This window comes from Neovison vison, chromosome 4 (assembly GCF_020171115.1).
Source record: "Neovison vison isolate M4711 chromosome 4, ASM_NN_V1, whole genome shotgun sequence".
Lineage (NCBI taxonomy): Eukaryota > Metazoa > Chordata > Mammalia > Carnivora > Mustelidae > Neogale > Neogale vison.
This window is the reverse complement of record NC_058094.1, coordinates 73,989,974-74,017,278: the sequence shown is the minus strand read 5'-3', so window position 1 is coordinate 74,017,278 and position 27,305 is coordinate 73,989,974. Positions and strand designations below refer to the sequence as shown.

Genomic DNA, 27,305 nt, shown 5'->3' with positions numbered 1-27,305 from the left:
AGCAAAAATTGGTGGGGCAGTTCATTAAGTTATTTTCTGTTCTACAGCCATAATTACGGAATTGTATTCAGATAAGAAAAAAAAAATCTGACTTTATAAAAGGGACTCAAATCTGAAACAGTTCTGAAACTAAAACCTACCCACACAAAGCATTTGTGAGCTTAATATACATAACCAGGCTTCTGTTCTTGCCCAGCTGTGTAGATTCAATTATAATAATTTTCTCAGTTGCATAACATTGCTGTTTGTTTATTACTGCGTTATTAGTCAGTGAATGAACCTCCCTCTTTTTGACCCCTCAGCAGTGTTTATAAAATACTTAATTGCCTTGGTATCTTCTGTTTCATGTGTAATTCCAGCTGGAAGGAGTCATCGGGACACCATCCCCTTTAAGTGTTAAACAGACTGTTTCTAATATGCAATAAAGTTTCTTTTAAAATATCTGGAACCTTTAATATTGTTTATAGTGCAGTTTCTTACATTTTTTACTTGAAAATGGTGTGGTTTTCTTAGAAAAATCCTTGTGATGATCTCCGTGGCAGTTAACTGTGAAACAGTGTTGGGCTCCAGCCTTCCTGAAGCAGCCACATTCTCTGAGTCGTCTGAGCAGGTCCCAATGCCCCCAACACTCCTTCCCTTCTCTGCATCCCACCCCACCCCACCCCATCGTTACCTTACCCCCAGCTCTCCTGCCATCTCATCCTCCTGCATCCTGGAGTGTGGGAGCATCAGGGATTAGGCAGCTGGTATGATGGCTGAGGCGCAGGCTCTGCAGAGAGGTTGCCTGGGTTTAACCCAGACTCCTCTTCTAACCAGCTTTTTGTGACCTTTGGCAAATGTTTTGATCTCTTTGTGTGCCTTAGTTTTCCCGTGCATGGGATGGGGTAGTTTCCCAAGGTGCTTGTGAGCCCGGAACAGTGCTTGGCACCGAAGTTCTCAGCCTTAGCTGCAGTGGCAGCTTCACAAAGGTATACAGAAATACTGGGGTGCTGTCTGTCGTTATGTGGAAGGATCAATGTCTAGCATGAAAAGAGGGGTCATTTGTTGTTTATTGCTGTGTAACAAATTACTGCAAATTTCATGGATAAGACATGAAATTTGTCTTATCTTTTTATCTCCTAGTTTCTGTGAGTCAGGGGTTGAGCACAGCTTCACTGGTCCTCTGCTCGGGGTTGCAGCAAGGCTACAGTCAGGTGCAAGGACTGTGTTCTCATCTGGAGACTCGACGGGGGAAGAATCCATCTCCCAGAACATTCTGGCTGCTGGCAGAATTTGTTTGCCGTGGCTGTACGTCGAGGGGCTTCAGCTCTTGCTGCCTGTCACTTGGGGCTGCCCTCCCCTCCTAGAGGCTGCCTGCTGTTTCTTAGCATGCTGGGTTCCCCCACTGTGGCCCCCTCACTCTGGTCACTTGCTCCCTGGGTGCCAGCAACAGAGAGTCTCTGACCTTCATAGAGAGCCCACATCCTCTTTACAAACCTCCCCTAGTTAAGCAAGGCTTATCCAGGAAAAATCTACCCTTTGAGTAACTTCAAACCAACTGATTTGGGACCTTAATCACAACTACAAAGTCCCGTGACTTTTGCTGTGTTCTGTTGCCTGGAAGACACAGGTCCCCTCTCCAGCCGGAAGGTGGAAATCCTTCAGCCATCTTAGGATTCTGTCTCCTATAAAAAGTGAAGAAATTTTTATAGGACCAAAGTAGTTTATCATTAAGCCATTTATTGCCAACTGAATTTGCTAGACTCAGTCTCTGAGTTCCGAGAACTTGCCTGCCTGGAGTGTATAAATTAGCTTTATCACTGAGCTCCTTATAAATTGATTTTTTTCCTCTCAAAGATTGTTCTATTTCCATTTCTACATGAACCCTTGGGACTGGCCAGTGCTAGAGACACACCTTCCTTTCAGTCTACTGAGTTTGACTTTTTTAAATATATAGGAATAGCATAATAAGTTACATATAATACTGACATTTATAGAGTGGTGGAAACTTAAATGCAAACTTGGTATCAGTTGCTTTTCCAGAGCCAAACTACATACGTTTCACCTTTCCAGTTCAAGAATCAAATTTGTTGTTGGGTATACCAGTGACAGCAAAGTGCACTGTTCGTGTACAGTAAAAAGTTACTGAAATGAGCTTAACTATTTTAGTATGCAAGTTTGGTCTTCATCCTTAAGTGTCTTTGAATAGGATTTATTTCTGCAGAACAGTTGCCCACTCTAGAAGCACTGTTTTGTGTTTTGCTGAGTTCGATCCCGGGTAAGCTGGGTTGCTTTGGGTCTGGAGGTCTGCTGCCAAATTCCAGCCCCCAGACACCTCTTTGAGAACTGCAGGCACCTGAGAGCTAACTTGAAATAAGGAAGACAAACGCCTGTGAACTGGGAATTTGTTCTGTAGCTTCTCATTCACTGAGACTTACTGAGTTGAGCCTGCTAAGGAAAACACTGTGCAAAGAGGTGAAGAAAAGAAAGAAAAAAGAGGGAAGGAAGACACAATAAAATGAACTCATTAAGGCCCCTGAGCAAATTCGATATCTTTCCTACTTTTACTTCTAGAGAGTAATGTCTGGTAAAAGATAATACTTGATGTTTTACTTGATGATATTTGATGTTTTACACAGTGAGGAACTGTGAGAAATTCAGAACAGGAGGCTGAGGGTATGACTGTGTCTTAGACTCTTTGAACGGGTTTATATTTTAGTTTGCTTGTTGTAAGTCAGCTGCACCATGATACCCTGCCTTTTGGGGGCATTTCTGCTGTGGGAATTGGGTGTAGTTTTTTTTGGGGAGGCACGCCTGCTTTCCCGGGGCGGGGGGCACCCTCATGCTTGTGGCCCCAGAAACCTGGGAAGCGCTTCACCATTTACTGGGTTGGGCTTTGGAGTGTGTTAAATTTGAGGTGGTTTATGTTTTTCCCCTGGCCAGAGTAGCAGTAGGTTCTGTTGGCCCTCTCTCCATTTCCTTTTATCAGAAGAACTTCAGGGATAGGAGAGTGTTCTGACCAGGAATGCAGTCTGATTACCTCTATATACTTTTTGGAAAGCTAACACATGTAAAAACATAATTCAAGTCTTGTATAAACAATTAGGCTAATTTTTCCAAGCATTTATGAAGCAGTGGAGGTACATCAAAAGTATGTTCAGTTTACATCAGTTCAACTCTATGCCCTAGGGTGTATGTGTCGGGGGGGTGGGGCATGCACGCATTTGTATAAACACGTTATTTCAAGTATGTGGTCCTTAGATACAAACCTATTACTTCACCTGGTGCTCTTCCTAAGAAGTAGAGTGATGTGTTACCAAACTGGGGAAAAGAACTGTGTTAGATTCCTTGAAATATAGTAGATTGAATTTTTTTTAAACCATATAAGCTATTCTTTTTAAGTGGCTTTGGGAAAATTTTCAGAGCAGGGCAGAAAGTGGGCTAATTTTCTTCCTGTTCCTCGAAAACCCCATTCATTCCCGGTGACAAAAAAGCAGATTGATTGACTTGAATTCAGCTTCTGTCCGACAGAGTGATTTTGATGCTCAAACGGGATAATATTTGTGAGCAGCAATCTGAATGCCAGTTCCTAGCCACACTTTTATCTTTGGGCAGAAAAGTTAGTGATTTTCCAGAGCCTTAGTTCAGAGTTAAACTAGAGCTCTCCTCTAATCCTTTGAAGGCAGAAATCCCAAATTTATAGTAAATTAAAAGCCATTTTAACCTGTAGATTAGTGTTAGGCTCTTAAAAGTAAGGCCTTTTATGGTTTTGGAGGAAGACAACAAGTAGCTTCCTGGGCTTAGAGAAGCCCTCCTCATCCTCTGGGCGAGTCTGAGCACGTCCCACTGGCTGGTAGCCACCACATCGGGATTACCGTCCAGGGTTGGCCCCTTTCTAGCTGTGTCACTGAAGCCTCAGTTTCCTCATTTATAAAAAAGCAAGAATGTCACCCACCTCGGCAAACTCATGTGGTTATTACAGGCACTGAAGGAGAAGAAGGTTGTGAATTGAAATGCACATGTAACTGTATAGTACATGGTTGAAAAACCTCATTTGGTATCGTGTCTGGGGCTGGCTTCAGGACTTCCTGTCAGTCATGCTGTTGTCTCTCCCCTAACTCCAGGGCTATTCCTTGATGCTCTTCCCTGTCACCCTGAGTGGGGCCAGCTGGAGGCAGCATTGCAGGTACCCAGCAGGGTTCCAGCCTGCACTAGAACCCGTGTCTCCCTGAGGCCACCTCCCTCCTCTGCGGGTCATTCCCAGCAGAGTGTGACCGCCTGCACAGAACAGAGACAGGGAAAGGGAGATGGCCAGAAGGGCAGCGATGGGGTGGCCCGGAGGGAGGTATGGTGCACAGATGCCCCTTTATCCAATGGGAGGGAGTCTGCTGTGCTCAGGGTCTGACAGACACTTGGAAAGGATTTAGCATTGGTGGAATTTCACTGCTCTGTTACTCTAGCTAAAGTGACTGTAGAAACACTACAGGAGAGCCTTACAAATGAGAGATGCAGTCTGACTGTTCCTGTGGTATAGTTTTACTCCTACATAGAGGATGGGCAGTATTCAGTATCCAGTGTGAACTATTTAATATTAAATGTAACATGATTGCTTGGCTCTTTATTTTCATTATTTTGGACTCCACTTATATTCAAAATGTGTTTATAATTTAGATGCCATTAAAGTGGTTCATGTTAATTTGCAGCTATTTAAGATTTTGTTTGTATGACACGTCTATTCTAAGGGTGGATTAAAAACAAAACCAGAAAACTGAAGTTTTGGAAATGCCTTCAGATGATTTTTAAATGAGATATTTCAGCAGTAATTAAAATTTTCAGTTCTAAAATTTAATGGTTCTGAATCACTCATAAAGATGACTCAACATTCATTATATTTAACTCGGTAATTATTTTGACTCTATCCAACAAAAATTATACAAGTCGTCTTTATATGATTATACCAATATTCCTATTTTATTCCTACCCGTGACTTAAATTGAGCATAAAAGAAACTGCCAATTCAGTGCAGCGTTTGAGCACATTTTATATAAAATTAGCTTTGTTTATAGAGTCACACGCTATATTGTAAAATATTTGATAACCACTCTTTGAGATACATAGACACGTGCGCACACATACTCTCCTCACGCCAGAGAAGCAGATGAATTTGCCCCACTTTAGCTGTATTGGTATAATCCGGAGTGTATCTTGAAGAACATTTTTATTCAAGGTATTGTTAGAAAAAAAGGATGGAGTGGTTAAGTACCTTTAGGAGCACCCTGCACATTAATCTGCCACTCAATGTAGTAAGGGCTGGGACTTTTGCAGTAAAGAAAACTACTTATTTGGTTAGCCCAGGATTCTCTAAACTTATGTGACCTGAGTCATCTTTTCATGTACAACTTTTTAATATCCAAAACTTTAAAAATGTTGTTTTACACATCTTGTCTTTCCAGTTCATATGACTCACAAACTTGATAATTATGCATTTGGGTGTTTTTGTTCATAAAGGTACTCATTCAATAAATCATTGTTCCTGGAAATTAAGAATGAGCTGAATAAAACTAACTGACATTTAAAGGCTTGACCTCAAGGCCCCAGCTCTAATACCAAATTTAGCCAAGCAGAAAATAGTCCAACCTTTAATTGTTATCTGAAGACTATTTTTACACTTATTTTTAATCTTAATTTTTTTTTTTTTAAAGATTTTACTGATTTACTTGGGAGAGACTGGGAGCGGGAGAGTGAGTGAGTGCAGCAGAGAGAGAGGGAGAAGCAGGCTCCCCACGGAGCAGGGAGCCTGATGTGGGGCTGGATCCCAGGCCCTGGGATCCTGACCTGAGCCAAAGGCAGACACTTAACGAATGAGCCACCCAGGAGCCTCATACTTGTTTTATATCAAATTGTCATAGTTGAGAAGTGTATCACTTGACTCTTGAAAATCCTGTCTGCTCCTTCATAAACAGGGCTTCACAAGCTGGCTTGTCATACATTATATATGCTTTCAGTCACCTGATCTCAGGCATGAGTTGTCGTTCAGGCCCATGGAAGAAGTGACCTTTGGCCAGCACCAGGCTGACCACTTTCAGGAGGCCCCCCTAGTGTCAGCCCAGGTCAGGTGCCCTGCTTCCCCCCACTGGTACCGTGGCTGGCTTGTTTACTGTTGTATCCTTAAATATTTGTTGAATGAACAAATGAATTGGACACCAGATACTGAGTGCATCTTCTTTTTCTCAGTGTCACTGACAAGAAAAGGGTGGTTCAACAGGACTCACGGAGCCTTTGCTAAATGCACTAGTGCACCCTGGGTGCTCTTTTGGCTGAAGATTGAGCTTCAGTTTTCATACTGGAATTCCTTTTTAAAAGAGTGTCAAGGGACCGAGAACCTGGGGAGTGATACTGGAAAAATAAAAGTGAAGCGCGTCAGTAAAAGAGGTGTTTCCAAAGCCACCAAAAAACAAAACCAAAATCTAAAAAGGAAGCAAATAGTACTTTGCAATCTTAAGTGAACACTTTGTATTTTTACAAATCATTGAAATCATAGTTTAGCACGTTTTAAGTTTGTATCTGTTGTTCCTTTAGCCTTGGGTGGCCTGTGGCTTCTCCCCCAGAACCTCAGGTTCTCTGAGAGCACAGATACCTCCCTTTGGCTCAATGTGCAGGGAAGGGACATGCTCCCAGAAGTGCGATGTCGTTACTACAAAGTAGCATTTCAATTTTAGATTTGTTTGTATCGCTCAGTAAGTACCATGTTTTGCCTTCGCTGTCCCGCATATGTTTTGCCTTCGCTGTCCCGCATTACTCAGCATTGTTAGTTTGCAGAGCTTATACCTGTTGGAAACACTGTGCAGTGTTACTCTTACATGGCTCGTGCCTGTTACTTGACATTGCTACCATTTTGAGGCTTTACGGATGTAATTAAGGCAAAACATGAGTAAATAAGCTAGCTTTTAAGCCAGGCCACGCTGGTGAATGTTGGATGGAAAGCATACCTGAGGTAAATGAAAAGTTTCCTTTTAGGTACTTTCTCCTTTTCTTGCGAATGCTCCTGAATACTTTGGGTCTCGTTTGATTGAAGGTGAGAGAAGGGTTGCCTTCACTTCTTCATCTCTGCCCTCCTTTGGTTAACTTTGCATCTTGTCTATTCTGCGGTTTTACATAAGGTGACTTGCTTCTGTGTTTGCCTGGTGTGTACATTTTGAACAGTGGAGTTAAGGATAAAAGTGATTATCTTTAGGTTCTGGTAATTTTTTGGACAAGATACACATACACACCTTGAATCATTTTTGTTTACCGTTTAAGTATTAGTCATGCTGTTTTAGTTCCTGAAGTCCATGACACCATCCTTACAAATCCCATAATATTCCAACAGGCACATGGAATTGCTGTAGAAAATGTGTCAACTGCAAAGTCCTATGGTGTGTATTTAAAAATACCTTTGGTATCTAACATTCTCCACGTTGCTCTAATAAATGAGGGGTTTTGGCAGTGCCCTATATGGTAATATCAGATGTTAATGGCATTGATTACCTGTCAGGCAGTGGGAATTGATGGGAAAATGTCCGCTGTAAAATTAAATAGCATTAGAGAAGACTGTACCATGCGTGGGGAGGGGGGGCACGGCTGGGCCTGGGAGACTTTGTCAGGGTATTACTGTGAGCTCCAGGTTTTTTCCCCCACATGATTAAGGCAGGCCATCTGTTCTTTGTTAAATGTTTACAAAAACAGCTTTTCTCTAAAAGATTTAAGGAGATGTGGGTCTGGTAAACACTATAATATTTCTGAGCACCTTTTTCACCCTATTTCATATAGTACCAAAACATAATTCTGCTGCATATCAAACAGGATTAATACTTTTTTGTATTTACTCTTTATGTTTTTTCCTTCTTATGGAAGATTAAAAATTTTAAGGGATACTAATTTATGGCTTCATTTATTACTGGAAGGAGCATCTAAAATCATTTGTATGCTAAAATGTGTAGATAAATTTTCAGTCTTTTTGTATTAGATGCTCTGTGCTTTTTCGAGTTCATGAATGTGTACCAGGTATTTCTCATTAGAAGCTGGCACTTTGTTGCTGGGGTTAATGCCATGCAGATTAAAGCAAGGTATGCATACGTGGGATTAATTCACCGTTCTATGCTTGAAGCTTTGTTTACTGGTGGACTTTTCTCTTTCCATCCCTTTCCAGGAAGTACTTTTTCTTCCATTTCCTGAAAAATAGTTTGTCCCAAATAAGTTTGACCTCTAAGTCTCTTAGAAAAAGAAAGGCTTTTTCCTTTTTCCTTACCTTGGAAATAATAGGTAACAATTAACTAGACTTCAACTGAATTTTAATCACACAGTTAAATCAGACGCTTTGAATTCTCAGGTAATGGGAACATGGACGGCACCTTGGTTGATGTTTGTTGAGTGTGTGTGTGAGGGGGGAAAGGCAGGACAGAGGGCGACTTCTTTTAGTGTTTGGCTTGCTGTGCTATTCCTGTGTGGGAACCTGCTCACGGGGACTCCCGCCCAACGTATGCTTTTCCTCGGACTTCTGCTCTTGCTTCTTTCTCTTTCTGTATAGCTTTAATCTTCTGCAGGTTCATCCTCTTTTAGCTGTGACTAGGAAAAGGCCATATGCATTTTAAGATTTTCTAATACCATTGAATTTTAAAAGAGACTTTGGAAATCATCTGACTGAACCCCTTCATTGTGCAGATGAAGAAAATGAACCGTGGATGAATGAAATGATTTTTCATTGATAGTAGAGTTAACGGCAGGACCCAGACTAGAGTATGTGTTTCTTACCTTGTAATTCTGGGCTCAGACTCTTACACCAGTGCAGATGGGAGAATTGAATGTGGGTTTCTTAAGTTACCACAGTAAGGGGTCATGGTAAGGGGTAGGGGGGATAGTATGCCCACTTTCTTTTCAGACAGTAATGTCTTAAAATTTGGGGATGGGGGTCCCTGGACACTTGGGAAATCAAATGAAACCCATGGAGCATTTCCTAGAAGGATGCCCATATGTAAGATTTCAGAAGAGGGTGGGGGGGGGAAGATTTCATAAGCACAGAGCCCGAACACTGGTTTACTGGTTTAGAAAACCTAGATTCAGATCACAGCTCTGTCTCATGCTGTATGACCTTGGGTGATCACATAACCTCTTCAGACTTCCCTTCCTTTCCGAAAGATGAGGGCAGATCACCACATTTTTGTTGGTGAGAGTCAGGTGAACTAATTCCTGAAAGTGCCCAGCTCACTGCATGGCCTGGAACAGATGCTCAGTTATTCGGACTGGAATCTGATTTATAGTATCTTGCTGATGGGGAGTACAGCTTTTGGGTTACTCATGAGTCCTCTGCAGACCTGGATCTGGGCTCTTCTACCCCCCTCCCCCACCTTTTGGAAGTGGTATGGTCAGGAGGCATGTAACTCCTTGGGAATGGGACTGCATCCTTGAATGTCAGAGCCCATATCCAGCTCCTGATTGGGGCTGCTGTGGGGGTTGAATGGTGTCAGGAGTATCAGGTGCTTAGCACATGCATGGCCCATAGTGAGACTGTTCAGTAACCACTAGCAGCCATTATTGTTAGTGTTTCTGTTATACTTACTATTCAGTGTCTGGAGAAGCAGATGAAGAAGTCAAAAACAAACCCAACCCCGAGTGACATTTGAAGATATGACATTTTAAACTATTTCGCTGAACTACAAAGGTTCACTAGATGTTGTAATTTGCAGTGCACATGATACTCTACCCCTGTCCTGGTTTGGAGTGGACTCTGCTCTTGGCTGACCAGTTAACATCCCATCCTAATTGTTAATAGTCTCTACTGTGTTAAGCCCATCTCTAGATGCACTTCTTGTGAATGTCAGAAATCTGCAAGACTTACCAGCTCGACTATTTGGATTTTCTGTTCCTCAGGAAAATGTGAAAACGTGAAGCTTTAGTAACTTAAGATAAACACTCTCTGCATCTCATGTTAGTACAAGAAATTTAACGAATCGCGAGTCATGAAGTTTGGCTATGTGCTTTTAATGTGTCTTTTTCCTGTCATTTAAATCAGAAATGGCCTGTACCATATTAGATTTGTGTGTGATACTTGGATTTCAAACTTTCACAGTACCTGAATCATGTGGTGCTCAGTACACTTGTTCTTGTTAAAAGCGGCTTAATTATGTATCTTTAATTTGAGTTTTCATTCCCACAAGAGGAAAAGAATTCCATTTAAATTCATTCTTTGGGTTAGCTTCTGCCGCTGTTCTGTCATTCGCCAAGTCCCACACACGTAGTGGCTGCTAAGAAAATGGACAGTGTCTTCAGGTGAATGAGAGTTATTTTTCTTCCTGAACCAGAATTTTTACTGTATTGCTAGGTTGCCCTTTTTCTTTTTTAACCGTTTATGTAAGTGCTTTCTTGTCTTTTGGGTGAGAGAAAAGGATAGATTTTACAACTGTATAGTTGGTAAAATATTTGCTACTTTGAGTGTAAAGTTTCAGAAGCATCAGCTACTAACTTTCAGTTCCTTTCTTAAGTATGAAGAATGATAAACTAATTTCAATTCCCATTTGTGTCTTAGCATTCTCCGTCGGAGCCCTTTCTGGAGAAACCAGTGCCGGATATGACTCAGGTTAGTGGACCGAACGCTCAGCTAGTGAAGAGTGATGATTACCTGCCGTCCGTAGAGCAGCAGCCACAGCAGAAGAAGAAGAAGAAGAAAAACAACCACATTGTTGCCGAGGAGCCCAGTAAAAGTTTTGGTAAAGATGACTTCCCTGGTGGGGTTGATAGCCAAGAACTAAATAGGAACTCACTAGATGGGTCCCAAGAAGAGAAAAAGAAAAAGAAAAGGCCGAAGGTAAAAAAAGATCCGAAGGAACCGAAAGAACCCAAGGAGAAAAAAGAGCCCAAGGAACCCAAGACCCCGAAAGCCCCTAAGATTCCCAAAGAGCCAAAGGAAAAGAAAGCAAAAACTGCCACGCCAAAACCCAAATCCAGCAAAAAGTCAAGGTAGGCTGTGGGCAGAAACAACCACCCTCAAACGCAGTGTAGAAATGAGCGGGGCAGCGACAGCCCTTGAAAGGGGGCGGGGTTTGGAGATGGGGGAGGGGCAGCACTTTGCTTTTTGCTACCGGGTTCCTTTCTCTGATAACCCAACCTGAAAAGTGAAAGAGTTTTATACATTCTGGGATTTAGGACTCAATTACCACAAGCTGTTTATTTGGATGGTACATTGTAGACTTCACTGGGTAAAAATTCTTTGTAATTTTAAAATCATTTGCTGCCTGTATTTTTGTGAAAGTTTGCCATTGACCAAATAGAACCAGATTACCAGCTTACTTATTTATAAGCCTAGACTAGCAACCTCATTTTCAAGGACAATGCAAAACAGGGAAAGAAGGATTACAGGAGCAAGATAGGTCACTGTATTTCACTCCTCATTTCAGCCCTGTTTCCCAGAAGTTGAAAACAGGAGAATTAATTCTCTCCACTTGGCGGAGTAAGCCTTCCAGGGGCAGGGTTGAAATGCTAGTGGGCAACGTGGGAGAAATCAAATAGCAGTTATCCATTAGATATGCATGCAAGAATAGCACACGCTTTAGCTTCTAGGAAATACCCTCCTCCACTCCATACTTCCTTCTGTACTTCCCCTACCGACTCTGACCCCCCAGAAGGCATATTTACTCAGTAAGAAAAGCTGAGAGGAGAAGACATTGAAGACTAATTTTTTTCATTTGTACTGAACATTTCTTACAACCGTTCTGAACCAATTCCAAACATCTGAATCTATTTTTCGGAATATGGCTCATGTTAGAAAATATAGTTTCCAGATGGAAGTATGGTCAGACTTGGTTAATCTGAACCTGTTTGCAAACTTCATTAGAAAACACACTCCCCCTCCGACCCCCATGCACATGTGTACACACACACCCACGCTCGTGTGTGTACACACGCACGCTCAGGTCTGCGACAGACGTGCTTGATGAGAACTTTTTGAGCTCGCTGGCCTGCAAACCTTTGACTTGTAGGCTTTCCTGTGGGTGCATGCGCAAATACAGAGTGGAGATGATTTCTGTGACTATGGAGATGTCCCTGCAAAGGGAAAGAGCAAAGTTGGATTTTCAAACTTATGCTCAGAATATCTATACAACCCCCAAATAAGTTATTCTGTAGTGTTTTGAAAGTCTGTATCACAGTCTCTCATTTAAAAATTTTTGTCATCAGTACTTTTTATGGTGCCAAAATAACAGAATTCTATTCAGTAACTCAGTCTTACTTAACTTAAGGTAACTTAACTTAGGAACCTTCTTTGATGCCTCAGTAAGTGGTTTCTTAATTAAAAACCGTTTTCCCCCATGTGAACACTCTTCTAAACTTACAACCCATTATAAATTTTGCTTTCATTTATTGAAATATTTCATTTACTTAAATACTTCATTAAGTACTTCTTCTTTGTAGGTGCTCTGTTAAGTGTTAGGATGTGAGCAGGGAGGGTATGGGTAGACTCTCAGTCTGACTTATCAAGGGTTTTTTAGAAATATAATTGCCTAAAAGCTAAGTATTGTGCTTTTGGCAGGAGGAACCATATGGTTATTTGTCCCAAGGAGAAATTGTAGCAAAATTTTAAAAGAATGTATTATTATCATTTTAAAACTTGAAACGTAAGAGCCTGTGTTCTAAAGAAGCTTCCTAGAACTCGGAAAATATGTCACCAAGACTAGCTTTAGCCTCAAGATCTATCTGTCTTTAGTTTGTATCCTTAATTTTTTGAAGCTAGCACCTAATGATAAACGTCGATTAAAAAAAGAAAAAAAAAAAGAAACCCACTGTGTCTTGGATCTTGTCATAAATTTCCAAGTATGTTACCTTCAGGTTCTGAGTCTACCTTGACCTAGTCCTGTCTTTAAAAACATACTTTTAGCTTACCCTTACCTCTTTTGGGATATATTAGGGCAGATATCAAAATGCTGTATTGAACAGTGAAACTTACTGAAAATTTCCCAACAGCTGTAAACAAGTGTTAGGAACTTGGGGCATCAGATCCATTCAGTTCTGATCACCTGGGCCGCCTCGGTGTAAAGAGAGGCCCTGTGTTTACCCACGAGAGAAAATTCCACTGTGTGCTCTCAGCTGCTCATCCTTAAGTTTGAATTGTCTGTGCAGAGTAAATTTTTGGCATTGCTGATCCGAGTAATGGCTTTGCATTAGAGTCACATGTTTTTGATAGGAGAGAGGGCATGTGATTATTTTCTCCCAGGAAGAGTGTTGGGCACCCCCCCCCCCGCATTGCCTTAGGGTCATAGTTCAGTGGATGCCTCCTAGAGGTGACAGTTGTTAATCCCCAAGTGGTGTGCAGATAATCAAATGGAACATTTCCACTGAGCGTCGGGATGTTCATGCAGAATGGGGGCTGCTGTAATGGGGCCCAGAGACATGGGCCCTGTTGAAGGGTGCCAGGAGTGTTGGGAGGACCTCTGTTGGCCTTGGTGACTTGACCGGTTACTTGTTGGGCCACCTGCTGAGTCATGACAGAGTGTGATGAGGACATCCCGGGAGGCTTTCCTGTCATTGATGGTCAGATGGGGGTGGCTGTCCAAGAAGATGGTAATCGAATAGAGATTTTCAGTAAATTAACAAACCAACCCATTATTTTGTTGAGCCACAGTTTCTACTGGCCAGATGAATTGAGTATGTCAAGTTGTGGTCTTGCGTTCTGCTGAATCTAGGAAGGAAATCATGTCCCTGAAGTGCAGATAAGTAGAATGCTATACAACTACATGTAAATTCTGAATAGCATAGCAGAATAATTATGTAAATTGAATATGCAGTGATGAAGGTAATAGGGGGTTTGGGTTATGTTAGCACTGGGGTTGAATTGCCATAGCAGTTTGCTTTTAAGCACTGGAATACAGCAGTGGCAATTTTGTTTTGCAAAATGTTATGTGATACCAGTTATTTCCATCCTTGAATAAGTTAACTTGATGAATTTGTTTATACAGAAAATAATTTTCCTACAGAGGGCTGAAATAGAAGGGAATAAACAGAAGTGAAATGAAAAATTTAGTGTAGAACTGCTCGCATCTTTCCCACTCGGCCCTGGATGCCGAATCATTGGTGACGTTCCGCAAACAACGCTCTCTGAGCGGGCGGTGACAGAAGTAACCACTGCTGGTCTGCCTGGCTCTGTGTCATGTCTGTGGCAGGGAGAGAGCTTGTTCTGCCTCAGTCACACACTCTCGATGCTAACGCACATTTAGAAAGGGTGGCTGTCCTCAGGGATCTGACTCTTTATGCCTTTGGGATGTCTGTCTCACCACCTGCCATTCTCCTGCATTCTGGTAGGCGGCTGGGGCTTGCATTTGTGGCCATTCCCAGCAAACTGGCCCTTTTGGCAACCCACATACAGTGATATTGCCTTGCCTGTGCAGAAAAACTCACAGAATCCACCTAGAAGCTGGGACATAGAACGATAGAGAAACAGAAAAAGGTATTCAGCACTTCAGGAAAAGACATTTAAAATCTTAATAATGAGAAAAATGGGCCACATTCCACTTTTCTATTAGAAATGTATCTTTCTTTCCTCTTTCCCTTTTATGTTAAATATATATTTTTCTACCCATTTTTTTTCCTGGTGCTCTCCCCAGGTGTCCTTATAGCCTTCAAATATTGGCAGTAAATATTGAAAATAAGAGCTAAGACATTTGTGGGCTGGAGGGGATGCCATTTTGCATATGGAAGAATTCAAGGAGCTGAAACAGGAGAATTTTGCATTCTTCTCTTCAGTGTGTTTTCTGTTGTGTAAGCATGGGCCTTGTGCAGTGAGAGAGAATTTGGAGGAAGCGCTTCCTTTGAATGACTCTTGAAGGATTTAGTGGTCCGTTTAGCTCTATAAAGACTCTTTGAATGGGCATAAAGAAGGGAACTTGGCCCGAGGTTGTGACTTGACTGGTGAAGCCCTGGTGCAGGGGAGCCGTGGAGACTCGCTTCTGGTGCAGCAGCTTCCTTGCCGTTTCCCAGCCACAGCATCCGATTAGCAGGAAACTAAAATGCCGTTTCTCGAGGAGGATGGACGCAATATTTTAAGTGGACAGCAAATGTACCACTCTTACTTTTTAAAAACACAAAGTACTAAAAACATGTAGAGTATATTTTTGGCAAACCACACTGTCATTATCATTAATATTAATGTGGCAACTTTCCTCTGAAGATCTAAGAAAGTAGCAGCGTTTTACCTGAGGAATATTTTTATTCAGCCAACAAGCCCCGTGGTGGTATATGTTTGGTAACCTAGTACATAGTTTATATAGTGTGCTCTTATACACATAAAATTTCTCAGCAGAGATTAGACACAAAAGCAAACCGTTAAACTAGTTTTGCTTAATCAGTACAGAAAGCCTGGAGAGTCAGATACCTCTCCCTCAGGTACGTAGGTAATAAAGTAAATTAAACCCGCAGATTTTCTTCTGTTTCTTTGTTCTTTCTTTTATATCCTATGATTTAGTTTTGACTTGTGGCATTGGATAACTGGAAATACTGAATTAGGTATTTTGGACAGTGTGCCTGCAGAAGTGGGTACAGATTTTTTTAACGTGTGGTCACAAAATGGACTTTCGAGCCCTTTCAGCATTGGAGAGGAACAAGGGGGAAAATGTGCCTGTGGGCGTTGTGCTTCTCTGCCCCGGGTCTGCCCTACCAGTCTCTGGTTCATTAAATCCAAGCTCCAGGTCAGGGATACCAGGTAGGTGGCCGCCTTCCCCGGTGGTCTCAGAGGTTCTCTTCTCTTTGAAAGGGGGCTATTGAGAGTCTCTCTCTCTCTCTCTCTCTCTCTCTCTCTCTTTTTTTTTAAGGATTGATTGGTTTATTTGAGAGAGAGCATGTGAGCAGGGGGAGGGGTTGAGAGAGAGGATCTCAAGCAGACTCCCCACTGAGGGTGGGGGTGAGATTGAGTCTCAGGGCTCAATCCCACAACCGTGAGATCATGACCTGAGCCAAGATCAAGAGTCAGATGCCTAACTGACTGAGCCACCCAGGCGCCCCACCATTGGCTCCTAATCCCAAATCCTTCTTTTGCTTCAGGATGACCATCTCAAAGTCTTTCTCTTCTCAGTGACAGGCCACCTTATCACCCTTCCTCCGTCCGATTTGTCCTCAGTTGGCTGAGTGAGCAGGGAGGGAGTAGTCATCAGGCACTTTTTAGTACAGACTGTGCTAGCTTTAGCAACACGTGGTTTGTTTGCTTGTCCTCGGGGCAAGAGAATGCCCAGCACCACTGACCCTTACAAAGCAGGTTCTGCTGACTCCTTCCCTGGGCTAGATGCAGGGAGGGACCACACTGGGCCTGGCTGACCTTTGTTTCTGCCTGTCCAGGGAGCTGGGGTGGGCTGCCTATGTGGTTGATGTGGGAGAGTGTGGCTTCGACCCTGCTTCCAACTCTCATTGTGCCATCTGATGGAAGTTGAATTGGGGAGGAGGCTGGTGGTGGCAGTGGAATGCTAAAGGGGGTTATTTCTAGAGACATGTTCCTTCAAAGACTTTCTTAAGTGGCGTTTTAGGGCGGGGCACATGTTGCCATTGTACATTGTGGTGGTGACCTTAGAATCAGAGGATAAAGAGCAGGAGGAGTCCTACGCTGATTTTTTTTTTTAAATGATTATTAAAAATGTCCATATAAGGGACGCCTGGGAGGCTCAGTGGGTTGGGCCTCTGCTTTCCACTCAGGTCGTGATCTCAGGGACCTGGGGTCAAGCCCAGCATTGGACTCTCAGCTCAGCGGGGAGCCTATTTCCCTCTCTTTCTTAAAAAAAAAAAAAATGCTTTTGAAAGGTATGAAAATCTGTACAAATGCAAAATTTGTCACATGATAGAGAAAGATCTTTCTGCTAGTTGTCTTCTGCCCACCCGGGTAAGGGCCCCTTCAAGTCTAGATGCTGTGCAAATCCACCGTGAGCACGTCATCAGCCATCTGAAGCACCAGCCCTCCCTCCAGCTTCTCATATAAGTCTGTGTGGCCTAGCTTTAAAATGTTAACTGGGAGACAGGTGGCAGGGGTGCCGGTCCTGGGGGGCTCAGTTGGTTAAGCATTTGCCTTTTGCTCAGGTCATGGTCTTGGAGTCCTGGGATGGAGCCCTTTGCTGGATTCAGTCTCCCTGCTCAACGGGGAGTCTGCTCCTCCCTCTTCCTCTGCCCACCCCAACTCTCGTTCAAATAAATTAAAAAAAAAAAAAAAAAAAAGAATCTTAACTGGGGAGGTAGTATGAATTTAAAAAGACACCATTCTTCTTAATTTTGATGTTGGAAAGAGAACTTGAACTTCCATTAGAATGCTAATTGTGTATGTAGCCCCGAAGCCTGTATGAACAGTATAACGTCATAGTCCTTTGGCTTCTCCTGTTAGGATGTGTGGGAGTATTTTCTCCTTGTGGGTTTTACTGTTTGCTCTGCCTAGTTCTCTACCTACCTGTGGCACCTGTTTAAAATGTAGACAAGCTGCCCATCTCACTTGTTGTGTTGGCCATGCTGGCCGATCTGAGAAGATCCTTATGAATCCAGGGGATGGGGTTCTTACTGCCACAGTTAGCCCAGCGTCTGCCATCTGGGGTCATGGGAGCACAGTGCCTAAAAATAAGAGTGGCATCTGAGAATTGGACACTGACAGTTGGCACTTGGGGGATATGCTCTAGGATAAGGGTGTACTATTTGCATCCATTTTGTAATGTCTGATTTACTCAATTCTTTATGTTCCATCACAGTGCCAGGTGGTGCCATGTAGCCAGAGCGGCTGGTGTTCATGTTCGCTTCTGGGATGTGATAACGTGTTAGCTAACTAGAGTTCTTTTCCTTGTCACTTAATTCAGTCCATAAAACTCAGTGTCCCTGAGGTTTTCAATGACAATTCTTGACTACATGAGGAGTTTCCCCCCAATATATTTAATATATTAAAAATGAATTTGGCGGGCGCCTGGGTGGCTCAGTGGGTTAAGCCGCTGCCTTCGGCTCAGGTCATGATCTCAGGGTCCTGGAATCGAGTCCTTCATCGGGCTCTCAGCTCAGCAGGGAGCCTGCTCTCCACCCCCCCCCCCCGCCTGCCTCTCTGCTTGTGATTTCTCTCTGTCAAATAAATAAAATCTTTAAAAAAAAAATGAATTTGGCTGTTTAGAAGGCTTTCTAGCTTTTTATTATACTTTCTTTCCCTCCCTTCTTTCCTCCTCCTTTAAATAAGGGGCAGCAACCCTGTAGCTGTCCTCAGGACTGGGTTCTGATGAACCAGGGGCCCCAGAGATGGTCCCAGGTAACAGAAGACATTCACCAGGACAGGTCGAGGTCTGAAGTGTACCCGCAAAAGGCCAGGCATGCACTGGACTCTTAGAGAGAGTGTGTGAGGAGGTTAGTGTGAGGAGGTTGGATGCCTTTAGGCCAGGTCTTGGACTCAGACCTGGGCCCAGGAACAAGACAGGTATGGCTCCCGTCTTAGCAATGCCACTTCTCTGGCTGAACATGTTGCCTGTCTGGCCCTCAGCTTCTTCATTCTTGGAAGGTTTGATTGTAAAATGTAAAAGCGAGGCACGGTGAGTTGAAATATACTTTTATTTTAAATGAATGCAAATTAGGTTTTTGTATCTTTTCTAACTTTCTTTGTTCTTTTCTAAAAATTCAGCATGGTTAATATACTTAAGGAGTACTTGATGCTAGAAGAGCTATTTAAGGTAACAATTTAGATTAAATTCAATGTCTTAGAGGCGTTTTCGTCCAGTGACTTTCAAGGAACTTAAAAAAAAAAACCCTATTAATTTGTCACTGAAGTCCTATGTTTGTTGTTCAGAAATAAAATAGAATCCCCTCCCCTTCTCTCTCTTTTTCTCAACTCTTCTTTCTCTTTCTCAACCAGAAGAGCTAGGTGAAGAATTTCTAGGTAGAATTTAGGAGCTGGCGGGGGGCTGGGCACCCCCTTGGAGTGACGCACGTGACCCCCGGCAGGCAGCTCAGCATCCATAGGCTGGCTCGCTGGGGCCCCGAGGGCGCAGAGCGCAGGTCAAGGCTGGTGCTCTATCCCACCATCCCACCATCCCGCCCAGATGCTCCCAGATGCTGTCTGCCCAAGGTCGCCCTGTGGAGCATCTCCCAAGTGCTCCCAGGCCTTCCCCTTCACCGCGGCGGCTCTGATCACCTTTGTGGGAAGGAGCTGGCCTTTGTGTCCACTGTCTGCTGTGCAGTTTGTCTCTTCGTCATTAGTTTATTCTGTCACCGGCATTTCATTACATTCTAGTTCAGCCACTGCATAAATCTTGGCCCAAGGACTTTCTTTAAAATTTTTATTTTGTTTTGTGGCTTTAATTTTACTTGATGTATCACATTTTATGTTGCCTTAATTGACACTTTTGAGCTCTTCGTGTCTCTTTTTTCTTTCACTTCTTTCTCTTTTAAATTTCTTTCGCATGGTTCAGAAACTTAGAGGAGAATCCTACACTCAAGTTGAGAGGCTCGATGCTTTTCTTTCCACCATGACTGGGCCCTTGACCCTCACAGCTTTACTGCAGTTTTTCTTACATCAGCCTGGATCTTTTAGATCTGGAGCACGCTGCAAACGTCCTATGCCAGGAATGTCTCTCTCGCCTCTGGCTTCTCATCCATTAGTTTTGAGTCTTTATTAAAAAGCCTTTTGAGCATATAAAATATAAGGATATTTTTCAATAGCTTTTACTCTTCTTTTAAAAGATTATAATATGACATTTCGGCTTGAGTCCCTGCAAACAGATCTGATTAATCCTCACAACCTAAGCCCCAAGGTTGATTTTCCCCAGGGTGAGGCGACTCTTCACGGACTTCTCCCATCTGAAGTGTCTGACTGATGGAGGATTCCCGCCCGTTGTCCAGACCTTCACGAACCATATGCACATCACCTGTGGTTCCTCTTCAAACTGCCTTTTTGTGGAGGACTTAGGTCCCTTGGCCGATGCCGGTCAGTGTTTAACTGCATTCTGTTTTGCAAGACACCAGGGCAGCTAGTTGGATTTCTAGTAAACTCTGGCCCTTGGCTTGTTTAAAAAGCATATACTTGTTCTCACCAAAAAGAATTCGTTATCCCTGTGCTATGTCTTAGGTGGAATGAGGTCATGCTACCCCGTTTTAGGTCCCGCCACGTAGCCCTTCAGTGTAGACCCTTACAGTTGGAAGCTGACTACAAACTCTTCCGTAAAGGGTATGAAGTGTCCTTAGTTCATCCCTCCATATAACATGTGTTCTCTGAAGATAAAGTTTGGGTTCTCAGAGTTCTCATCAAGGTGGCTTGTGTTTTGACCATACTGGGGGCCATTATAGCACTTTTTAGAGCCTGGTCTAATGGTGGTGACCTATATGTCACTAAGCTGTGGACCCTCAGCACGTCGAGCTGGCACCCTTGTGACCTGGCTCTCATGGTAAAGTGCACAGTGGAAATAGGCCCTTCTGACAACTAGCACCATCCCCAGAGGTGAGGGTGTAGGGGTTTGCCTGGCTGCGGGAGTGGGTGGCTCTGTATCTCGGTCACACCAAATGGCGGAGATAAGGCTGAGGGAATAAAAGGACTCGGTGAGGAGGGAGGGGACGTATAGCGAGGTACTGGTTTTGAAAACTTGCCAAGTCTCACTCTATTTCGGTAGCATGTCAGTCCTATTTTACGGAGCCTCATAGGTCTTTCGTCATAAAGATAGAATCTCTGTGGGGCTTTCTTAAATGAGTTAATGAGAAAAGCACTGGCACATCATACGGGCTGTATATGTGTGCGCTGTCGTGGCTGTGACTTGTGCTCTTTAGTGAAATCGATCTGCTAAAATGATAAGGAGCCTACCTGACCAGGCACCAGGAAAACAAAGATAAATAAGACAGACTTCTTCCTCTTTCTGAGCTTAAGGGCTGGTTGGGGAAAGACCTGCACTCACACACACACTCAGGGCCACATACAGCTTTGGTTTCGGATCACTGTGGGAGGGCGACCGCCACATTTTGTATATTTTAAATACCCCTTCCTTGTGTGGGGTCCGTATGACATGTGGCTGGTGATCCAGTCTTCGTCGGCGAGAAGAGGCTTCCCTGTGTGTGTGATGGCCGTAGGTGGAGTGGGAAGGGGAGTGGAGGTGGAAGAAACAGGTGGGTCCCTCAGGGAGCAGTTCTGGGTGTCTGCAGCATGAAGGGTGAGTGGAGGGTTTGGGGTGTGAAAAGAGTAGAAATATACTGTTGCCATTTGCAGATGCTGCAGAAGGCCTGACAAGCCAGTGCAGACTGGCAGGCCTGTTAAACATGGGATAAGACTTCAAGCAGGATGGTGCCGTCAGGTCTATACGGCAGCTGGTCACCGTGGTGATGCATAGAGGGTGGGTTGGTGTTGGTTTTGGTGGCAGCGCCACATTAGGAAATGTGGAAGCAGAGTGGGTTTGGGAGAGCAGAATGGGAGCAGACAGGATTTCTCCGGGGCGGAGGCCGGTTAGGGCTGGAGTGAGATAGTGGTCCCTGCACGCCCCCAGTCTTCCTTGTGATCCTCGCGTGCAGGTCACCTTGTGGAGGCCAGTATCGCCTACACCCGGGAGCAGCCAGCACGGCAGCTGCTGGAGGTTCTGTGGTCTGTGCCAAGCCACTCGGTGGCCTGGTTCTCAATATTGGAGTGTCAGCTTAAGAGATGTTTCTGATCGGTAACATTCTCTTACCTTCAATGGGAGGACTGCCCTGTTTGTACCTTCCAGCTTTCCAAATTGTAATTTGGGAGAGGAATGTTTGTATGGCTGTGTTTTGGCTCTGACATTAGAAAAGACTAGCTTTGCACCGGAGCAGTTTACATCATGACGATGGAGGTGCACTGTGTGCTCTTTCCCCAGTGGTCTGAGAGTGGGTCACGCTGCCCATGGGACCCCAGAGGCAGCAGTGGGAGGGGGTGTCGGCAGTTGTGATGGGCGAAGTGGGAGATGACACCTGCCTGGGCTGGAGCAGTGGTCCTGGGCTTGGAGAAGAACGGCCTTTGGGATTGTCTGCTGGTTTGTTCTTCCAGCTTGTGTTGGGCACTGTGGACAAAGGACCTTCCTTCTCATGTTGCTTAGAGGAAATGATCTGTAGCAAGGTGGGGTTCTGTCTCTCAGTCTTCAGTTGATTTGGCCCAAGCGGGTCTGAGTCATGTCAGAGGATTTGTTTGCAGACGTTTCAGAACACGTTCCCAGCTGCATATCTTCCGGATGTGTGTGCGTCCTTGGCCATTTGTGTCAGACATTGCCAAGGCCTTCATCCACTATCTCACTTAGACCTCCTAATGAATCTTGGAGGAAGATAGAATTACTAACCTCCTTTTACAGAAGAAGAAACGGAGGTGCAGGGAAATGGAGTGGCTTGTCCCAGGTCCCAGACAGAAAAGGTTCTACATGACAGAGTCAGAACTTGAACTAAGGTGTGTCTGACCCTCATCAGTGCGCAAAGCACCATTCTGCATTACACCTCATTTGTTAAAAATTCTGACTTTGGCTTTTTCTGGGGACAGCAGTTTTAATATAACACTTAGTTGAAAATCCAAATGAGCTTGTTGCACAGTAGCAAAGGCGGTTTAAAAATCAAAGTAACTTCATCTTGTCCTCAATTGTAATGTCTTTGGGTTGGACAATGAGGATTTTGTAGCTTTTTTTGACTTCTTGACATGTTTTTGATTTGTATATTGATGTCATGAGAAGATGTCAGCGTAGAAATGCTTAGCTGTCTCTGAGCAACGTTAATAGCGCAAAGTCTAATGAGTTTAGAAATCTTTCAGTAATCAGATCTGGGGTGAGTGCTTCCCTTGGCTACAGGCTTTTTCTTCCGAAGCATTTGGAGAGGTCTTGTCTGACTTTTAACAGCCTTGGAGGTTCCACATAGTTCATTCATGGGAAGGGCAGATGGAAAATCATTAGCACTTCTCTCCTTCGGCAAATTGATATTTCATCAAACCTGGGCTCTGGTGGCTCTAAGACAGTAAGCCTTTTTACTCCTATAGGATAGTTCACACAGGGTGCAGTAACCCCACTAAATTAAATTGTGTACTTCATTCTGGTGCGGAGAGGTCACCGTGAAAAGCACCGGCTGCCGACTTACTTTACCTGGCAGTGGTTCAACTCTGTGACAGGCCTACCTCTGATTTAAACAAATTTGAGAAATATGTAAAGTTTTGGAAGCAGTTTTGCACTGATTTGATAAAAGAAACCACAAAACACTGCAGCGCAGGTGTTGAGAATGTTTGAAAGCTGATTGAGGGAAGCAGATGGCTTTAGTCAGTGGCATCCAGCCAAAAGAGCAGGTGCTGGTCATGTGACCGCTGGTTACCAGGGTAATCTGATTGCTCTTGGCGTGCAGATGAAAGGAAAGGGGCCCAGCGTTCAGCTGTAGTATTGTATAATTTGTGGCAGTTAGAGCGGAAATAAATGCTGGAAATGGAGCCTCATAGTAGGGGAGACTTCTGTCCATGTGTAGCGTAAACACTAGGACAGTTGGATGAGGAACTGTTGTATGGATTTTTTTTTAATTTAAAAAATATTATTCTTTCCATGAATCTTTTGGGGACTTCAAGTTTTTCGGACACTGCCTTTTAAAAAAATTTTTTTAAATAAAAAAAAACTCTTTAAATCTAACTGCCCTTTGCTGTAATCTTGAATTCTTGTAAGTTACTTCCCTATGTGGCTATTTACCATGCTACAATGTTCACAAAATAAAAACAAGCTCTGAGTATTTAGAAAGAAATAGTTTAGGATTACCAAATATTTTATTTACTCATGATAGAAATTTTAGGTGAGTGATGGATACTTTATTATACTAACATACTTCTGAAATATTTTACGTGTTATGTTTTATTGAAATAAAAGCGATAGAGATGTCTCGGTGTCCTTTGTAGTAGCTGAGGCTGAAAAAAATGCTGTTTAATGCATTCTGTCAGCATACTTTTCTGGAATTTATAAACTTCAATAAATAAACTTTTTAAAGGCTTTTGAAACACATCTTTTTTTCAAGTTTCTTAGAATTTTAGGTTTTCCAGAAATAATGAATATAATCATTACCGAGGTTAGATGAATTTAAATGTTGGATAACATGATAATGTTAGAAAACCTTGGGGCTTGTTTGGAAATTGGAATGGAAGATACCATTAAATGTACATTCTAAAAGAATGTCAAATGAAGGTTCTAAAGGTAACGGTAAACTTAAATTAAAAAAAAAAGTTTTTTTTCTTAGAGTTCATTCATGTCTTTTGACTTATGTAACATTCAAATCCTATTAACGTTTGACAGAAACATAGTATGGAACATGCACTTTAATTATTGGGGTCGCCTTGCTATATTTTTGTATTTCAGAGACCTAGCTTTTGAAGGAGAGGCTATTGTGACTGCGTCAAAAATGCCTAGCACCAAAACAAAGATTATTTTAAATGAAGAAGACAGCATTAAGTAAAATTATGTAGTACAGGAAATTGCCATATATTTTGTTATATTTTAAAAGTCTGTCATTGGATAATAATATAACTGGATGACATAATAGAGGACACCTAGTAGTGTTGGTTATGAAAAGGACTTAAATAGGAGTATTTAAAACTCTCTGCAAGAGACACAAAGAAATGATCATTATAGTGTAGTTTCCTGAGACATTAAAAAAAATCTTTCTGTACCTTAAAAACTTAATAGCAAAACTACTTCTTGATCTGATTTTTCATTATGCCTTGGTGTATTGGCAGGGATTTTGCATTGTCTAGAAGAACAAATGTACTCCGGGTGGTATTCAGAGTTTTTACATGAAATTTCTTTTTAATTAGGTCAGATATTTGCCAAAGGTCATCAGTGTGGGGTTTTGCTGTAAAAACTTACTTGAGAGTGCCGTTTAACTGTAAATGGCCAATGTGCATCAATTTATCAGTTGTCATTGATACTTTCGGGATATTAATGTGGGAAATATAAGGCATGGGGACATGTGGAAACCCTCATTAAAAAGTGAACACTAAGTGATCCACTTTGAATTCTAGTAATAAGAAACCTGATTCAGAAGCAAGTGCTTTGAAGAAAAAGGTCAACAAGGGAAAAACAGAAGGTTCTGAAAATTCAGACTTAGACAAAACGCCCCCACCATCTCCTCCTCCTGAAGAAGATGAGGACCCAGGTGTTCAGGTAATACCATCATTCTGATCCCGAGCCTTGGCTCTTTAGCATGGGTAACTTTAGCTGCGTATCAAGTACACTAGACCTCCCCTGTCTTTGTTATAGAGCTGCTTTAAAGGTGGCTTTATTGTTGTCTGGAACACTAGAGCCATAATGGTGAGAGCTGGGGGCCAGCACGAAATTAGACCCCCGACTTCTTGGTTTTGTCATCTTTGACCCCGTGATAAAGAAAACGGAGGATCTTCATTTACTTCTGTAAATGTATCTTTCGATGTTGATGTATATATTAATGTTAACACATTGTTGATATATTGGTTCGTATAAAGCTGCTTTCACATTTCTCATTTTCTCTGATGTTCGGTTGCTTGTCAATTTTTTTTATTTTGCAGAATTAAAAAAACCAACGTGTAATCTGTAGCTTGTCTTAAGATTTCTGACATTTGAAGGCCAGAGTTGAGCTTTATAGTCATATAATAAGTTTCTGTGAACAAGTTTGTGACTTTCTGGATGGCAGCGGTGCAGAACTTGTCAGTATTAGATTCTCCTGACTCTTGGAGAATTTTGTAGGAAGCAGTTGAAAAACTGAAATAAACATTAGGAATTTAGATTCTTTCCTGTAAAGCACACTGCCTTCACTGATTGGACTACAAGGTAAGAGGCCCTTCCACGTGACTGTTAAGAATTATTTCCTTGTTACGTTCTCTGGAAGCATGCCAGTATGTTCCACTGGGATGGCTAAGAATGTCACTTCAGTGAATGACATCTAAGTTATCAAGGAGCAGTTACTGAGGCGCCCTGCTCGAATCAGAAGTCTGCCCCTAACAGCCTGCTTGCCTTTTTCTGAGAGTTTGGTCCACTCAAAGTACTTGCTATCTGTACTATCTACCAAGTCGCTTAAAAATTAGAAAAGAAAAAATGTGCCATTTGCAGCTCTCTCCTAAAGAATTTCAGAAAGTTAGGGTTTTGTTTGGTTTGTTTAAGAGATTTTATTTTTGAGTAATCTTTGCACTCAATGTGAGGCTCAAACCCACAATCCTGAGATCACGAGTCACGTGCTCTACTGGCTGAGCCAGCCAGGGCACCCCGTTTGTTTTTGAGTAGAATTCCCTGATGTCTAAAATGTCACGGAATGGCTTAAGCTAAGAGGGCCCAAAAAGGAGAGGAAAGATAGAGTACGTGTGAATTAATGTGGTTTGATTTGATTCTTTAACTAACTTGTGATGCCTCTGGCCGTTTGGGTAAATTTTGTAATTTCCTTTTACACATCACTGAAGAGATAGGAAAGGTAAGTGGATGTCTTTTTTTTTAATTGCTTAGGGACTTTTAAACTGAAGTATTTGGATGGTTTTAAATTTTATTTTAATGCGCAAGTCTGTTTTTTCCTGCATCATGTTTGCTTCAACTAGGACCTTTATGGCAGTAGTATTTGGACAACATTAAACAGATTTATTCATACAAGTCAAGAAAATTCTATTGTTTCCTCAATGCTGCTGTTTTTTAAAAGTGTTTGTATTTATAGAGACACAGTTGGACTTTATGAAATACTCATTTTTTCCTCTGCATTTCAGTTCTAGAAAAAGGCCAGTCTGTTCAAATGAACATCAGTGCATCCTTTCTAATTGGCTAGTGCATAACTGTTGCAGGTTCAGTAGCTCATATAAACAACCACCCAGGGTTTGAAGGCAGGTCTTCTTCTGTCTCCTGACACAGGAAGTGATGCTGTCTGCTGTTTGTTGTTTCTTCCTGTATCCTATGCATAAAGGGCTAACAGTTCTTGGTTTCTGTGATTGGTTTAAACTAGTAAATGCCATATAATGTAATCTCAAATTGTATCTCAAAGTACTACCGCGGAGAGATATTGGAAGCATGTGTAAGTCTTCTCTTTGGTGTAGCCATGTTAATTATATGCAACTTTTCTAAAGCAATCCAAATTTAACAAGTTGACCTATTGTTTTAGTGTCAGTTCAGAAGTTTTGAGTTATGGTTAATTTAATTTAATTGTATTTTATTTTATTTTATTTTATTTTTTCTAGATTTTATTTTTTTGAGAGAGAGAATGAGGAGGGCTTGGTGGGGGGGAAGGGAGAGAGAGAAGAAGGCTTCCCCTTGAGCAGAGAGCCCAATGTGGGGCTTGATCCCAGGACCCTGAGATCACGACCTGAGCTGAAGGCAGACACTTAACTGACTGAGCCACCCAGGAGCCCCTTGAATTATGGTTAAAAT

General features: G+C 42.6%; 1 protein-coding gene across 3 annotated transcripts in view; it reads left to right on the top strand.

Moving 5' to 3' along the window:
• CHD7 (chromodomain helicase DNA binding protein 7) overlaps positions 1-27,305 on the top strand; it is a 188,987-nt gene that overhangs the window by 92,736 nt on the left and 68,946 nt on the right. For all 3 annotated transcript variants that reach the window (XM_044245545.1, XM_044245544.1, XM_044245546.1), the window contains 2 exons: positions 10,541-10,971; positions 24,950-25,091. In XM_044245545.1, the coding sequence (XP_044101480.1) occupies positions 10,541-10,971; positions 24,950-25,091 (573 nt within the window). The remainder of the gene's footprint in view (positions 1-10,540; positions 10,972-24,949; positions 25,092-27,305) is intronic.